Here is an 18,340-nt window from a genome sequence, read left to right on the forward strand (position 1 = left end):
GCTGGATTTGGCGCATCTGGCTGGCATTGATAAAATAGAGGAGACGGTGTTTCTGCATTCACTCTTCCTCGTCACTCTCGTTCTCTATCGTTGCCGTTGCCGTGGGATCGTAGTGGTGCCATAAACCGGTGGCCACGGGGGAACACAGCAGCGCGAGATGGTCGATAAGCGTGATCCGGTGGCGCAGGTCTCCACATGGGTAGGCATGGGAGTCCACATGGATGATTAGGTGACCACCAAAAAAAAAAAATTGAAGAGGGAGGCGCACAAGTCCCCCCCTTTTGGCGAAACGGTTGATTGATATGTGGGGTTCGACGTCCGAAAACCACCATGTAATTATGAGAGACGCCGTAGTGGAGGGCTCCGGAAATTTCGACTATCTGGGGTCCTTTAAAGTGCACCCAAAAGAACACACGGGCCGACAGCATTTTCGCCTCTATCGAAAATGCAGTCGCCGCAGCCGGGATTTGATTCCGTGACCTGCGGGTCATCAGTCGAGTACTTTAGCCCCTAGACCGCCGCGGCCTTTTTTTTACTTTATTTACGAGACCAACGCGGCGGGGCCTTTTGGCGAAACAACACAGCCGTCCCCGGTTCGCACCAACGGTTGTGTCGTCAGAGCAATCCATAAGCGCCTATAGAGCACCGTGCGCACTTGACGCAAGCGCAGAAACACGCTCACCACAGATGGGGACATCGTTCAGACGAAACACTTGGCCCGGTCTCAAGTTAGGGCTTGACTCACGCAACGAAGTGGGCGAATCAGGAGTCGAGGCGGAAAGCGGGCGCTGTTGTGACACCTCTAAACCCTCGTGGATAAGTGGCATCGATGGCGCAAGAGTAAATTCAGCGATATTTGACAACGAAACTGTCTGATCCAATAAGAGCTTGCGCAGGCGGATATGGACGTAAACCGTACAGGCAGTCTGTAGAGCTTTTATTGACATCGGTGACGCCATTGCGATAAGGGCCGAGAAATGGCCTTGGCGCCAGCGCTTTGCTACAAAGTATGGTATGCACGTGTGCGCACAAGTGCCACCGTCGACAGTGTTCAAGTAAAACTTCCGGGTTCGGTATTACGTATTCGCGACTGCGTCGTTCTCAGTGGCGCACTATAATCTTCCAAAGGAATCTCGCTCACGCTGCCAAGAAAATCACAGCTTGATTTTGCATTCAGCGGCATACTATCGCGCATAAAGTATGTGTTGTATTTACATATTACCTTAACTCGAAGTACTCTTTAAGACCGATAGAAGGTGTTCGGGTCAAATAGCAAAAACTTGCATCTCGTAACCTTGTGAAACTTGCGCTGCAAAATAAGAATAGCAAGAAAATGGAAACGTACTTTTTGCGTACCCTCGGCAGATCGATCGAAAAAAAAAATCAATCATATCTTCAGTTCTTTCCCTTCTTTTTCTCTCATACGCCAAGAAAGAAGCATCGTTTACCACAGTTTTGAATGGCCGAGTTCTGTTGTTCAGATGTCTGACGGTGTTCATTCAGCGTACATTGAAACAGTGCAGGAGCTTTGAGAGACGTAATTGTCAAATCTGAATTATTTTGCCCGCCTGGAGTTCTGTGACGTGAACCCCACACTCTGTGCAAGAGCGTTTTAAAGGCGATAGTCTTTCTTAGAGACCTTCGACGCGAAACTTTGGTCTGTATGTCTGTCCATTTGTCTGTTGGCCCGCCCTTAACAGTACTCTAAAAGGCACCCCAAACGGCCGACGCTATCCACAGCGCCTACCAATATTGCTTAATGTTCAGCGCTCATGCTTGGTCGATTGGTAATTAAAAAGCAATAATTGCGCATATCTGAGGCACCATAACAACTTGTAAATATTTTGTATGGATGTCTTTTACCAGAAAAGGCATACATAAGTAATTCTAAGGACCATAGCGTTCATCACGCTGCGCGGACCATGCAACGCTTGCACGAAAAAAGAAGTGTTTCCAACGCCTTGCTAAGACAACACGGTGGTGGCACGTACCCGTCGCCTTGTGTTCTACACCTTATCACCTCCAAAACGGGCGCGCACGGCGCACGCTTTGTTTTCCAAGATAACTGCCAGATAGCGCGTATGTCTCACTTGTGACGCGACTTGATGCGCTCGTTCACCTCGGCTACACGCTCGAGGCACTCTAACGCAGTGCCTCCAGAATACAATTCACCAAGTTTCTTGCGCCGAACATCAAATCAACGTTTTGTTCGCTCTCTCCAGACGCAAGACCGTCGTCTTTCGACGACATTTGCATTGTAAAATGCAGATATGGGGCCAATTTTTTTTTCTAGATCCAGGAGTGCTCGATCAAACTGGGCCATCACAGGAGTGACCCGGAACATCTTAGCCACTGAAGCACCACGGCATTTTTATCCTGTCGTCACAGTGTCGTGTGCACTGTTTCAAAGATACGTGTGCCATATGGCCCTCGAATTTATGTTTATATACGTTCTCCCTTTTATCAGTTCTTAGCTGATATTTTCTTCTGTAAGTTTAAAAACAACAGTGTCGAGCTGTGGTAATGACACAATAATAAGCATGTTAACAGCGTCCGAGTTCGCACGCCTGGCCTCTTTCGTGTTGAAGCGTTTGCACATGAGGCATAACACGTGCGAAGCATGCAAATAACACACTATAGACAGGAGTAATGTTGCAAGACGAGCTAGTTGGTATGAGCGCATCGTAACTTATTTTTAACGCACACTGACACATGGACAAATAGAGGGAGCAACACCAGCACTTTTTAATATATATCAATGTTGTCACCCGCTGCCCATGCGCGCCGTCGCGATTTCAAATTCGTGGCTATCGTATCGTATCTGATGTGCTCAATATCCGCTTGAGTAGCGGCACGTCTTTTTCCAAAATTGTCATTGACGGGTGGCTCATACAAGATGGGTGCCTAATGTTGATATCAAATGTCTCCGTGATCTCTCGTGCGGTGCGATCATGGTGGTTAAGCAAAATGATTGTATTTGAAAAGCGTGCCTCGCATCTACACTTTGTACAATGTACGGCCAAATGCGTAGTGGCCTGCCCTTTAAAGATGACTGGCACTCCTTTAGGCGAGTGTTTACGCAGCGACCAGTCTGCCCCACATACACTCGTCCACATGTCAGAATAGTACAGTAAACAAGGTCAAACGCACATGAAACAAAACAAACCTTGTGCTTAATCTTGCAAGTTCGTGCACCTCCTCGTTCGTTGTTCCCTCTCTTTGTCTGTGTGTTAGTGTGCGCTAAAAATAAGTCATGATACGCTATAGACAATTTTCCACAGCCAGTTGGTCTATATGCAAAGCTCGATGGCCCCACCGCACCGAAGCGCCACGGCCTTCTCCTCGATGGCGCGGCCGCGATGTGGCATGAGGCGGACGTCACCCTGCAGCCCACGGCGAGAAACGGTAGCGGCAGTGATTCTTGACGAAGGAAAAAGACACCTGATTTCCGTCAGTCATAAGGCGACACGGCACAATACCTAAGAGAGGAAGAAAAAAATTGGCCCCGGATCTGCATGTTACACTGCAAATGTCATCGAAAGACGATAGCCTTGCGCCTGTAGAGAGTGAACAAAACGTTTATTCGATGTTCTGCGCAAGAAAATCGGTGAATGGTATTCTAGAGGCGCTGCGCTTGAGTGCCTCGAGCGTTGTAGTGGAGGCGAACTAGCGCATCAAGTCACGTCACACGGGAGACATGATCGCCATCTGGGAGTTATCTTGGAAAAAGAAGCGTGTGGTGTGTGCGCCCGTGAATTACTTATGTATGCCTTTTCAAGTAAAAGACACACACACAAAATATTGACGTGTGGTTATAATGCCTCAGATATGTGCAATAATTGTTTTTAATTGAAAATCGCACGAGTATGAACGATGAATCTTGAGCTTGGTGGGCACTGCAGATGGGGTCGGCCGTTTGGGGTATCATCTAGTGCCTTTTAGAGTATACCATTAAGGGCGATCAAACAGACAAATGTACAGACAGACAGACAGACAGACAGACAGACAGACAGACAGACAGACAGACAGACAGACAGACAGACAGACAGACAGACAGACAGACAGACAGACAGACAGACAGACAGACAGACCAAATTTTTTCTTCGAAGGTCCCCAAAAAAGACTATCGTCCTAAAAAAATAACAGAGAGAAATAGGTGACGCGGACTAAGCGCTGCGCCCACTTTGCTGGCCTTTAACCCGGGAACGGCGGCGGAGAATCGGCCGGCAATCGGCGACACTGAAGTGTAAAAAAGGAGGCCATTATATAACGTGTTCAAACGTGGCAGCGCCCGTTCGCCGCTGCGAAAACCGTCTATAGATCATCCGTGCTTTGATCTCGTTGAAGTGCACGCGGGGGAGATCAGTCGTACGGATCATCACGATCCACAGATGATAATTAAGTAAGCGGCTTCGGCAGGGTACACATTCAATAGTGTTTATCGATGAAACACTGTCTTCTGGGGCGTCGTCGTCATCGTCGGCCTAGTGTGACCATGGGGCCTAGCGACGTCGTCGGCGGGAAACTCGTCGGCAGATGGTTGGCGTCTGCCTCGTGTCTTCGGCGGGCTCATGTCAGTGTCGTGTCGCTCTAGTATAAACGCGTCTTAAGGGACCAAGAAAGGCGGGTTGCGCCTAGTGCTATAGATCGACATAATTATATTTCGGTTGTTATGACGCACAATAAATTCATACACGAAAAGAACACAATGGCGTGTGACGCTTCCTGGTCCTTTGAATCTGTGATAGCCTCTTTTCATCAGTAAGGGTGGGGATGGTACTCATGCCCACATTGACGCTTTCGTTAAAAGGTCCGTCAACCACCTCAGATATTTTTTCAAGCATTACAAGTAAACAGGCGCATCGTGTGCAGAATGTCGTCGTGATAAACGATTCTACACGTAGTGGCGCTACGAGCTGTTGGCGCACCACAAATTTCAAGAAACAGTCCAGGCCTTTCGGGCATCCGCGTTTACGCGCCGTACGAATATCTCTGATGCGCCGTTCAAATGTGATGTGATTGGTCGAGCAAAAGCCTACGACTTCCGGTTGGTCTGCAAGCAGCTGTCCACGCTGCTTCTTGTTGTTCGCCGTGTTGCCCGCGCGCGTGCGTGTGGGTTCGTCATGTTGGCGATCCTTTGAAGGTGTGCGCGCAACGCAGGCTGCATACCGGCACAATTCGTTTAAGCACGGACTGGGCACGGCAGCCGCGGTTTGCCAACAAACAAGCAGTTGACGGAGTCGACGGAGGGGCGGAGTCCGGGCAACCGGAAGAAGTAAGCACTGCGTCAGCGATGACGTATGCACGCGAGATTGTGGGGGGGGGGGGGGGGGGGTAGGCATGGGAGAGGAGTTCGGCGACCGGGCAAAGCGGCTTTGGGAGAGGATACAATGGAGGGTAGCGCAAGAGAGAGTGAAATGGGGGATCGTCACAGCTTCGATCATCAAACGCGTCTGACTCTGGCATTACGGCACCGTTTCGAAAAGTTCTAATGGCTCTGTGTTCACCGTACACGCGTGCACAATTTCCCCACTACAACTGAATTTTGACCTCTGGGTGATTTAGTGGCCCTTTAACGGCACATAAGAAACATAAGAAAAAAAACGGTGCATTAGTAACATCTCAAGGCTTTGCCAAGCCTTGAGATGTTCCTTAATTATGCACCGTTTTTTTTTTTGTCATATAGGTATACTGCGCAAGACGCTTATGTTATACCTGAAACCACGCTACTGTCACTCTGTTTGCAATGGCAAAATATAGCGACAGCTGGGTGAGTGGGCATCATAACAATGCCACACTATAGTAATAATTAACACGGTCTTAAAGGTACGCAAAAAAATGAGAAAGATCTGGTGTTACCAGATCATTGAGAGAAAGAGCTAAAGATATGATCGTTTTTTTTTGACCGATTTGTGAAGGGCGCAGAAGAAAAATCGTGTCGCGCGTTATTGATTTTTTTTATTTTCTTGCTATTTTTATTTTGCAGCACTACTTTCTCAAGGTTACAAGACCCTCATTTTGACTTTTTGACCCGAGAACCTTCTATTGGTTGTTTTTAATAAAAAAAACAGAAAGAAATGGTGCCGTATAGACGACACTTGTCGCAGCAAAAAGAATGCACGTAGCTCAAACAAAAATGAAAACATTGAAGGGTAAGCACTTTGGATTCAGTAGCAGGGTGTCTGATTGGCTGTTTTTCCTAATGCAGTGTCCCCTTTGTGCTAAACAGCATCGTTGGTTATCCACCTTCGCAAAGTGCAGTGGGGTCTCTGTTTATGGTGCGCAGCTCTTAAGCGCATCTTCATGCGCTGAGCGCCGTCGCTCTCGGTGGTGTAACCGTTAGACATGAAAAAAATAAAATGAGAAAAAAATACCCGAACGACTTTCAAAAATCGACAGGCTAAATCACACTATCTATGCGGATGATGTAACCATATGGTGCTCCACAGGGTCGGATGGCTTCATTGAGTCCGCCCTGCAAGAGGCTATCGACACCGCCGAGTCTTACCTCGACCACATCGGTCTCAGGTGCTCACCTGCAAAGTTGGAGCTGTTGATATATTTGCCCAAACACCGGGGTGCCAAGCCCAACTGAGGATAGAAACCTCCGGCGTAACGCAATATCACCCTCCACACCAGAGATGGTCGTACTGTACCCAGGGTAGACACCATCAAGGTCCTCGGCATGATCATCGAGTACCACGAAACCAACACCCAAACAGTACACAAGCTCAGGACTAAGACTGAGAATGCCATACGACTCGTACGTAGAGTAGCCAACAGGCACCATGGCCTCAAAGAAGACAACCTGCTGCGTCTCGTACACGCGTTTGTTTTGTGCCATTTTACCTACGTTGCCGCTATACACAAATGGCTACGTGCTGAGCGCGATCAACTCAATGCGCTTATTCGCAAGGTGGTCAAACGAGCCCTTGGCCTCCCTCACCACTCCAACGTACAAACTCCTCGAGCTTGGCGTACATAACACGCTAGAAGAGATCGCCGAAGCTCAGGAACGCGTGAAATTGACCCCAATCACTACCACCAAGGCGGGCCGCCATATTCTGCGCGAGCTCGGCTTCTTCTCCTCGAGGGCCAGGGACCCCCCAGAGTTGACTCTAATTCCCCGTGAAATTCGCGACCTTATCACGATCGCTTCCATACCACGAAATGTACGCCCCGAATACAACAGAGGCAGGCGCCTTGCGCGGGCAACTACCATTCTCAAGCGCATAGACATGGAAGCAGACAACGTCTCGTTCGTGGACGCCGCTGTCTATCGCAACAACCAAGCTTTCGCAGCGGTCGCGGTATCATACGCGCAGTAGACTCTTAACTCAGCCACAATCCTCACCTAAAACCCCGAAGTAGCGGAGCAAGTAGCTATAGCTATAGCTATGCTCGACAGCAAACGGGAATTCATCTACAGCGACTCCAGGCCGGCCATCAAAGCCTTAGAACGCGGAGTCATCTCCGACCAGGCGTTACGTATCCTGCGCAATGCGGACCCGAGTGCCCTGAAGCACCACACTGTCATCTGGTTCCCCGCTCATCTCGGCCAGGTGCCGGGTGCCCTATCCAACTTCAACGAGATCGCCCATGATGCAGCGCGCGCACTTACCGACCGCACTGCCACAGGGCAACCTCATCTTGCTGGGTTAGATACAAATCGGGATGCACCAATTACGTACAATGAAATTACAAAGCACTTTTACCTGGAACGCCGCATTTTTCCACCCCCACATCCGAAACTTAACCGACCGCAGGCATTAACCCTACGCCTATTACAGACACACACGTACCCAAACCTTGCCACGCTTCACGTTTATTATCCCGATGCATACCCCAGCGACACATGCCCATCATGTGGACACACAGCGACACTCGCACACATGCTCTGGGAGTGTAGAACAACTCCTCCCGACTCTGCCTCAAGCAAGTGGAAGAAGTCCCTCAGGAGCTCACTTCTCGCCGACCAGCAATGGGCCGTCCAGCAGGCCCACGAAGCGGCCGCCAGGTACTCCCTGTCGATCCCTACGTGGGAGACGCCCGCTACGCGCTAAGCGCGTCTTGTAGGACTGAAATAAAGTTTTTCATTCATTCATTCATTCCAGAAAAAAAATACCCAGGATCCAATTAGATTTCAACCCGGGCCGTCTGCGTGGCAGTTAAGCATTCTACCACAGAGATAGGTCGGTGCTTGAAACACATATGAAAAAAAAAACCTATACAGGCGTGATGTCTGGCAAGGAATCGCGCTAACCTATGTGTTACATAGCGTAACAGAAAAGTAAATTAAGAACCAGTTATCACACATTGTTAATCACACAACTAATGTGTGATTTAGTGCTTCAAACAATGCAAAGTGGTCAGCCATAATTCTTCACCATCTTAGAAAGCTGAGCTAGTTAGCGCGTATTCGTTTGAAATCGACAGGGCGTGCAAACACCGACACAAGGAAGAAGTCCGGACATCGCAGATTGCGAATTCCTTCTTGCGACCGTGTGTGCACGCCCTGGCGTCTTCTTCAACGTCGTCAGTCACATGCACCATCAACTAAGTGCACATAACATCTTACAGCTGTGTAGCGGGTACCTTGCTTATCCGCAGGAAGACGAATAATGGCGAAGTGGGTACTTCATAGAAGTTGTTATACATGGCGTAGTCGATACCCAACGAAAAGCCGAAGCTTCAAGCACATTTTGCCTTGCCCGAACATGAAGGTTCGCTCAAAATTCTCATTAAGCATTATCTTTATCGCCAGCGATTTGTTTCTATTTCAGTGGTAGTAATTATTAGAATAACCGAATTAAATAAAGTGGACGAAGAACAACTCGTCGTCGGCAGGCAGCGAACCCACGACCTTCGAATAACACTTTCGGTGCTCTACTAGTTTAGCCACGACGTGGTGGCTGATCCCCCGTCCACTTTATGATGTTGTTCTGTACATGTAATCTCGTTAATTGTCTGCAAGCGCAATTTCTAGACATAATTACTAGCATTCTTTTGAAAATTATCTATAAGGCTCCTCCACCACAGAGTTTCTTTTAAATACACCAGAGGGAACTCTGGCGCTAGTGTCTATGGGAGCCGCAACGCACGGCGCTGTACGAGAATGGGAATGATGGGTAGTACACGGATTTGTCTAGTTTCAGTACTTTCATCTGACGTTGGCTTTGCGTGGCTTGAAGTTGCCTTGTCGCAAAACAATAATCGGTAAATTTTCAGCCGTCGCACTTCACTACTTCAACCTTTCAGGCTCACCATTTCAAGTCAGCTTACAAAGTATATATAACCATCCGGAACAAAACCACAACACACAGCAATAAAGGAAGCCACGAGTGTGTTCGAAGCGCGCAACCACGAAGACCAGGCAAATACGTGTACTACCCATCATTTCCGTGGAACGATCGCAGTGCCAGGGTCTCTACTTAATTTTAGGAAACTCTATTCTCTGTGCATGCATGCACGGTTTCTTTGAATTACTTGTTTGTTGGCTTACTTTCATGAGGCGCGCGTAAAAGCCTTTATCGTGCACTGTCATCGTATATATACTGTTTGTTTATCCATCTGGTATATTTGAATTTCACGCTGTAAGAGTTTCTTTTTGTGCACCAACATTTAATTTATAGACTATGTTGTCTAACAATACTTTGTGCTTTTCTTTTCTGGATGTTCGATAGTTAAACTGAGGTGGCACCAGGGTTGTAAAATGGAGGGGGGGGGGGGGAGGAGGCGGCGGGCACGACTACAAGTGAGTTCTTTCAGGGGCGCACGAAGGCACGGAACTTATGCGCTAAGGGACAGGCAAAATTTTTGGGGAAAATGAAGCCCCCCCCCTTCCCCCCGTGCCCCCCACTGGTGCCGCCCCCGTAATTTTTTAAAGATGAGCTCTAAAATACCCGAGATGCTGCTGCTTAGATTCTCTGAAACGTCCAATAAAATGTACCAGGCTGATTCCGTATAGTGAGGCCACACATGCTACAGCTTTATGTGCTGTAAGTGTAACGGTAAGTAACTGCAACAGTATTTCCCGTTACAGGTACCGCGTGAAAAAGTAAAAGTGTTACAGTTACAAGTTTCTTCAACCTAAAAGTAACTAGTTACAGTTACACATTTCTGCAAAAAAGCAGCTTATTACCAGGGACGCGTTACTAGTAACTAGTCACTGCCCATTGCTGATCAGTATTGCTATCAAAGAGCTCTTGTATGAACCGGGATTTTCGTTCCGGTGTGCAATCTCCCCATCCTTTTTTAAAGCTCCGTCTTCTCTCGTTTTATTAGGACGCTTGGCCGCATGCGCGCGCATGCACTTTAGCAAGCGCAGAAACAATCCAGCGGTGTTTCAATCCTGTACCTTTAACGTACGTACAGTATACAACAGGCAAAAACCAGCAGCTCACGTCGTTCTCCGCAGAGGGCACCTCCGGTTTTGAAATCTCGAAGAGCCCAACACCGTCTTTACTTTGCGTTTGTATTGCAGTTTTGTTTTAGCTTTTTATTTTGTCACATGTACTACATCTTGATGGTTCTAAAAGATATAAAAAAAAGACAGCCCACGAGAACCGACAAGTTTTGAATAGGTTGATCCAGTGCGCTGCAGCTGCTCACACCAAAACGAGTTTCGCGCTTATCGGCCAGCGGGACCCTTCACAGAACAGGCGAGACACACGGCCTTGCTGCCGAGCGCATTGACCGCAACTAGTCGCGATGAAACGCTTCTCTATGCTACGATAAAAACGAAAGCCGACCACTACACGGGGCGCGGAATATCGTCTACCGATTACCGTTTATGGCGTGCTCCGTCTCGTGTTCGTGATTTCGACCGGCACGTTTTCTAGGGCAGAGCAAACTTTGTTATGATCTTGAAAAGCATGCGAAGAAAATAATGAAGAAGGCTGTAAGGGCAACGGTTTCCACGAGAGAACTATGCCTAGTATACTGGACACTGGAGGAGGAGGAGGATTGAAGGAGAAAAGGACAGGGAGGTTAGCCAGTTCTCTGACTGGCTGGCTCTCTTGTACTGTACACTGGGATCGATTTGTTGCACATATGGGTACACGCCCTCTAGTATCTTGCCTGAAAGAGTGCTGATTTTGGCGCTATCAGAAGGTTAATTGTCTTATAAAACCCGACTAAAGTTCGTTTTGACTCTAGAATAAGTTCCTCATGGTTGGCTGCAGAACATAGCGTCCACGATATGAGTACACGGTCCGCTAGCATTTCCCCTCCGAAAGATTGCCACCACCGCAGCCAGGATTGAAGACGTGACCTTCAGATTGAGCATTCTTGATGGCGAAGTAGAGAGCGTGCAGTTTTCGACGAGAGAGTAAACGGAAACAATCACGTGAGATCACTGTGTGGCACACAGTGATAGTCACCACAAATACGCCTTTTCCATAAGAGTGGAGCTCTTTTTTTGCACTCAGTATAAATTCGGTTCATCTTTTTGAACGTCGCGTTCTCGGGGTTGAATCGTGGGATGCACTGACGAAAACGGGGGCAAGCAACTATGGTGCAAGCGCTTTTATACGCTCCTATTTTGCATGCGTCATCCTTCAACGCGCACCCTAAAAACAGAGCGAGCAGGTGCAACAACGCACAAAATAGTAGCGCATGCAATATCTAACCACAACGTTCAATCTTCCTTCATAGGCAGAGCCCTCCGGCTATTAGCTTTCACTAACATTAATTGAGCTTCACCTCGTGGGAGTATACATTTAGTAAACGCCGCGCCTTCCCGCGCCACCCACGCTTCCCGTTCATGCGTACCGTCCGCTTTTCGCCCGACCCTCTTTGTTGTCGTCCGCGCGGATCGAAGAATCGATCGGCGGATTCTCGGAGGGGGAGAAACGAGCGCGTCTCCCTTGGCTTCTCGGTGAATGCGCGCTACCGTGTGCGCTGTGCGCGAGATCGACCGCGCTCCTTTCTGCCGCGTATACACGGGAGTTTTGATGCGTCCGTGAAAGCCCGCGCGCCCGTGGAATCCACGCGTGAACTGCTCATACGCGTCCCCGTTTCCGTGCTTCTTCAGGGCGTTTCCGCACGGTCAATCCAGTGTAGATCGTCAGAGGCCCCGTGGGAGACTACCAACTACGCCCTTTGCAAAGGCCACACAGCCAGCCTCGGAGTGCGTGTGAACGGAAGACAATAATACCTCGTTGTATGGTTGTAGAGCATGATTCTGCTTCTAATTATTACAGGAGAGCGAGAATTCCGCCTCTTTTTCGTATTTGTTTGCAATATCTCGTACATATACAGAAGCGTGACAGGCACTTTCGAACAGAATACACTTATTTGTGATGAGTCACAACCACGCCCTTTTCACTTCTTTTTCTCATATATTCTTTTATAGTCCGTAAAAGCTTACCTGTTCAGTATCCTGCGAAAATATGTGACTGACGAGAACAAACTGCACGGAGGTTATAAGTAGAGGGAAGAAAAGAATGGTAGAAACAATTTTTTTTTATTTGCAATACTCGAAAACTTCTAAAAAAATTGGATCTCGCATGAGTTGTGCGGGAGGCGAGCAACACATATATTGAATTACGGAACTGTCTGATATTTAGTATTAAGGTGACATCTCTGATAAAGACATATTGCGGTAAAGTGGTATGCTTTGCAACAACTTTGTGTTAACTATATCATGAACCATTCCTTGCAAGCGACTCTTAATCGGTGACCGTGTTATTTAGTATGATGATTTCTAAAACACATTACCAACAAGATACTGCATAACCTAACGATTAAATGCATTCTATTGCATCTTGATGCAACACGTGAAGTTGTTTCATAACTTCATGACATTTAATTGAGCGTTAAATATCACAACAATGCTTTTCGAGGAACGTCGAGATAGGGCACTCCGGATTAATTTATTCCGCCTGGGTTATTTGACGGGTATGGTTGTTTTTTGCATCTCGTGCCTTCCGCGATTCGGTAATCGAACCTGCGTTCTCGAGTTTAGCCATTCCAGACGCCGTATCACGCGTTTTTCGCAAGTTGTGTCGACTGTTCGCTTATAAGGAGTATTATGCAATGAGTTTTGAATGAATTGACTCTCTTGCGCAATAAATATGTCTTAATTTAACTTAGTTTTGCAGTGTATTGTTGCATATAATCACTTTTCTAAAGGCATCATGTTTGATGAATTGTTCGGCGTGCCGTTTTCAGATAGCCACGTCAAAGGTTTAATTTTTCTTTGTTCGAAATGAACATAACCGAAAACGACATTGTACCGCATTTCTAGCTTGAGAGTTTATTATATTTATGCAAAAACAGATCATCAATTAGTTCAGGATTAATCAATGTTCAGTTAAAATGTAATTAAAAATTACTACTATAAACACAGATATTAACGCATTGTGACAAAATTTTGTCGCAGTTGTATGTCGAGTGCCTTCCTAAATTGTAGAGAATAGGTGTAAATTTAAGGGCTTGTTTTCTTTGTTAGACACAATATTAATGAGAACTGACAGACAATGATGCCACGGAAAGTATAGGCGATGTTATTATAAGTAATTGTAATGTAATTCTAAAGAAAGAAAATTGAACGCGTCCAATACTGAACTACCACGGAGGATATTCCCCTGTCCGCTTTTCAGGGTATATATCTACATTAAAACGTAGTCAGTAAGCGCCGACCGTTGCCATTAAGGTGAGTGTGGGACACTCTTCACCTGCCTGCTTGGCGTCATGTAGCACGTGATCTTATTACGAGCTGGCAGCTGACCGAAAATCCCCAGCATACCACCTGAAGGCATCAAGTCTGCCAGAACGAGACCCTATTTGACACCTTGACAGATATATAGGCCCCTTCTGAATGTTTTAGCAAGAAAACGTCGCTTTGAAATACGAATAGTCTCAGAGGCTCCAAAAATAAGCCACAATAACCAGCCCTTCCGTGGGAACTATCCTTGTTCTGAGAAGCGCAGGTCACGCTCCATCATTACCAACCAGCCCTAATGGTGGTGCTGCTATAGCAACCAGGTTCAACGTCAGCCTACATTCACAAAGACGCCTCACGATAAAAATATCCGTAAGCGAATAAATGCCGAAGCTGGAAGTGTTATTGTATGAAGAATTGAGCCTGCCAATGTTGAAAAGCCCTTAGGAAAGAGAAGTACGTTGAGTTCGGCCTCAGCACCTTAATTCACGTCTATTCTTCAGCAGGAACCGCAAAGTTTTTGCCTCGTATGCCAAAATCTGATGGTTATGCACTTTATACTTTTTAGAAACAGTGGTAAGTAAAGTGGCATAAGCTGAGAATGTCTACCGTGCCAGCCCATTCTTATTCTTCTATAAATCTCCCTTACATTAGTAGGCGTTCTTGTTAGTATTGGACCTGTAGATATACGTACCTTTATAAAGGTTTTGGGACTCGGTTGTCTATCACGAACCCTCGAATGTATCGTGCAGTAATGAGGTGGGCAAAAGAGGCGCGGGAGCGAGTGCTCGCACAGCTGATTGAATACCACAAGCCTGATGTAAAAATGTCGCGCTGAGGAGTGTAAAACGCGTAAGCGAGGCAGAAGGAAGCATTGTATTCTGCTTTTTCACGGTGCCGCCTGCGACTCACCGTCTTTTTTTGTTTTTATTATTTCGTGTCATTGCCGAATGGTTGAGAGAGGCATGCCTGATGAGTGTGCGTATGCAGTGTACAAGCCGACTACTGCGCCCCTGGACCAGTCCAACGGACACGTGGCGGCCAATGGCGCGCGGCCGGAGGACGAAGTGGCCCCGGGGGAGGGTGCCGTGCAGCTCAAGCGCCGTGTGGGGCTCCTCAGCGGCGTGGCACTCATTGTGGGAACCATGATCGGTGAGCGAACATTCTGGCCGCTGCTTCTGACTGCACAATATTCACTGAAACACCCGAACATGCGTGTTCATACTCTCCCTGGCTGTCTCGCAAAAAAAAAAAAAAAAAATGGCTAGAATGATGGTGCAGCCACTTAATTGTGCCCTGTAGTAGAGTGACCTTGTGATCAATAAAAAAAAACGAATGCGTATAATACATAGTTCTGCTTTTTTTAATTTAACATTATCTGGACAAAATATGAAAGTAGCATTGCGGGTATTGGCAGATATACACTAACAAATGCCAGGTACTGAAAAAAAAAAGAGGGCAAAAAGATACGACGGTGGCAGCCTCCTTGCAACAACTGATGCATTTCTAGCACAAATTTCCTCATTGAATAAGTTAATTATTCGAATTATTATTTACTCTCATGATTCTCAAAGCTTGCGAGTAAAAATGTACATCGCGTTTCAAAACAGTCATGTTAATTGAAATGGCTAGATCTTTCCCTGAAGGAAATCGTGTAATAAATCTGAGTGCTTGTTTTTTTTGTTGTTGTTGTTAGACACGACTAACAAATAATCATGCGAAGAAAAGTATAGGGCGTGTTATTGGAAGTAATTCTAATGCAAATGAGAAGAAATAAATGTGGACGAAAAGATAACTTGGCAGGATCCGAATGTATACGACCTTCGAATAACGCTGTTTTTCGGGGCCCGCATTTCAAAGTTACGACCCAAATTGCGAGTAAATTGCGAGTAAATTGCAAATTGCGAGTCCTAAACTGACTATGGGCGCAGTATCTGTGGTATGAAATTGTATTCATGAAATCTGAAACTAGTAGGGAGCTACCCTACAGACTTGGCATTATAGGCTAAGGACGTAAAACATTTTCAAGCCCGACACTCTGCACTCTCAGAGCAACATTTGATTGATTTGTGGAGTTGACGTCCCAAAAGCACCATATAATTAGGAGAGACGCCGTAGTGGAGGGCTCCGGAAATTTCGACCACTTGGGGTTCTTTAACGTGCACCCAAATCGAAGCACACGGGCCTACAACATTTCCGCCTCCATCGGAAATGCAGCCGCCGCAGCCAGACTCTCAGAGCAACAGGCACGCGTGTATCGTCGAACTTGACTTAGTGTAACTTAAATCCTGTTTTCGTTTAATGTGTTTAAAACATTATGAATTGCGAAACAAGGGTTTCGTGTGCGTGCTACGCACGTGCTCTACCATTCGACAGTCGTAAAACCAGCCCTAATCTTTTTAATTGGTTAATTAACTTGACTTGGTCAAAGTATCACGTATGTGGTATGTCGGGTTAGCTCATCGCAATTCCTGTTACAGTACAATGACACAATAAAAATCTGTTTACATATTTGACAACTGTTTGGTGACGTTCCAGCGATTCTTTACTCGAAGTTCGCAATGAAAATTTCGCCGGAATGTCGTTATTACTAAATAAAGGTCCACCGCACCACCCGAAAACTACAACACACACGCACGCACGCACGCACACACGTGTGGGCAAGTGTAGGCTGCCCGTACCGACGTACTTCATGTTACGCAAAGCCACGTGGACATCATCTTTCGCTTTCTTGTATAGAGTCGCAAAGTGCACATGCTTTCTCTCGAATCTGTCGCCGAGAAGGATGCGTTGTGAAGCTCAACTCGAGAGGCATCTCAAGAGCGAGCGCGCACTTTCGAATCAGATAACGTGTGCCTTGTGTGGTACACGGCCCTTGCGGACACTCCTTTGAAGCACCTTATCGCTGTAGATGCCGAACCCGGCACTTACGCTGGTTCTGCCGGATGCTCTGAAAAACCGAGCTATGCGCAGCCGTACAACGTAATGCAGAGAGGGGACATGATGGCACCCCTGGTATTAGCGGAATAGACGGTTTCAAGGTTGCGACCGTTGTGCCCCACAAAACTTCTGGTCTCCTCATTTATGAGCTCCTAACGTTAAAATTGAGAGCGTGCTTTCAAGTTCCTTTTAAATGTAAAAATATGTCTCCCTTTAGTGTTTTTTTTTTCAGATAAAGGGAACGTACGTAAAGTTCAAGATCTTTCATTATTTATTTATTTATTTATTTATTTATTTATTTATTTATCTAGTACATACTGTGAACCATAAATGGTCCAAGCAGGAAGGGCACATCACATGCAGAAACAGGAATAACATGCACCATACATAACGCAGTTCACTCTACTTAATTCACAATGAATGGGGATCACATAATTTGTTCCAATCAGACACTGTCCGTGGAAAGAAAGAATACATAAAGACATCAGTTCTCGCGAAATATGGGGTAAGCCGATTGGGATGGTGATGTCGGGTCTGCCTAGTTGATAGGAAAGATAGATACGGTGATGGATCAATGATTTTTATGTAGCTCAAAAGGAAACTTGTTTGAATATATTTTGTCTAATAAAGGAAAGAAAGTGTAGAAAATCGGCGGGTCAGTTTCTAAAGCTCTTATTGCCCACCGATGCTATTAAGGCAAATCGGTGGACAAAACAGGCTGTCATCAAGGGGCTGTGTTTTTAAGCAGTGATAGGGTCTATAGCTCTTGCAAAACGAATTTTCGGTACACCACCACCAGCACAACAACAACAACTACAACAACAACAACAACAACAACAACAACAACAATAATAATAATAATAATAATAATTGTGCTTGTGTTACTATCACCATTTTGTGATAGAGTGTTTTTTTACGGGCGAAGCTCTTTTAAGTCAATTGAGCCATATCCCCTGCCGTGGGCGTGATACGCCACGAATATCTATATCCATACGGACATGAATATGGTATCTATATGACCACCTCAATATCATATGCACATTTGGATTAATAAACAACTTTGTACATACTGTACACACGTGTTTCCATGTCTTTGCATGATAGAGTGGAGAATATGTACGCGTCGCCCACTCGTCATCATTTGTTTCGTGGGTATGCTGTGATTTTTGCATGACATGAACGCTTCTTGGCGAGATTTCAGTGCATACATGCACGTATGACTTAAAGTTTAATAGGAACAGCCGCTTCCTGTCAGTCATACAGGCATGCCGACTTACCTTTGCAATGGAGCAAGTGGAAGTTCGTCAGTTTGACAGCATATTCAATACATTCAGCATATTAAAAACGCGGTAGTACCTCGTTAAAGAAACGCTGGTGACATGACAAAAAAGCTGCCGACTTCCAAGTAATTGAAAACAGTGTAGTGATAAACTTTTCCACCAGAATTCCAGAGACAAATCTCTTGGTCCGCAGCAATATCAGAGAAATAGCCGCCCATGCATCCGTTATTTCTGGATCTGAGTATCCTGTCTCCGAAAAAAGTAGGGTTCACTTTTTTTACGCTAGCTTGTCCGTTTCTTCTTTTTCTTTTCGTATGGTGACAGCGTCCTCGTGGGAAAATGCGGGTTGATCTCTTACGAAGAAGCGGGAAGTGCGAATCCTCATTCGAGAGGCATCGAACGGCGCATCGCGAAACGTAACGTTTGGCGTCCGGACGTCGTTACACAGTGTGTA

General features: G+C 46.4%; 1 protein-coding gene across 1 annotated transcript in view; it reads left to right on the forward strand.

Moving 5' to 3' along the window:
* LOC119177293 (b(0,+)-type amino acid transporter 1) overlaps positions 1 to 18,340 on the forward strand; it is a 115,215-nt gene that overhangs the window by 65,362 nt on the left and 31,513 nt on the right. The window contains exon 2 of the mRNA XM_037428751.2: positions 14,657 to 14,818. Within this exon, the coding sequence (XP_037284648.1) occupies positions 14,657 to 14,818 (162 nt within the window). The remainder of the gene's footprint in view (positions 1 to 14,656; positions 14,819 to 18,340) is intronic.

This window comes from Rhipicephalus microplus, chromosome X (assembly GCF_043290135.1).
Source record: "Rhipicephalus microplus isolate Deutch F79 chromosome X, USDA_Rmic, whole genome shotgun sequence".
In the NCBI taxonomy this organism is placed as follows: domain Eukaryota; kingdom Metazoa; phylum Arthropoda; class Arachnida; order Ixodida; family Ixodidae; genus Rhipicephalus; species Rhipicephalus microplus.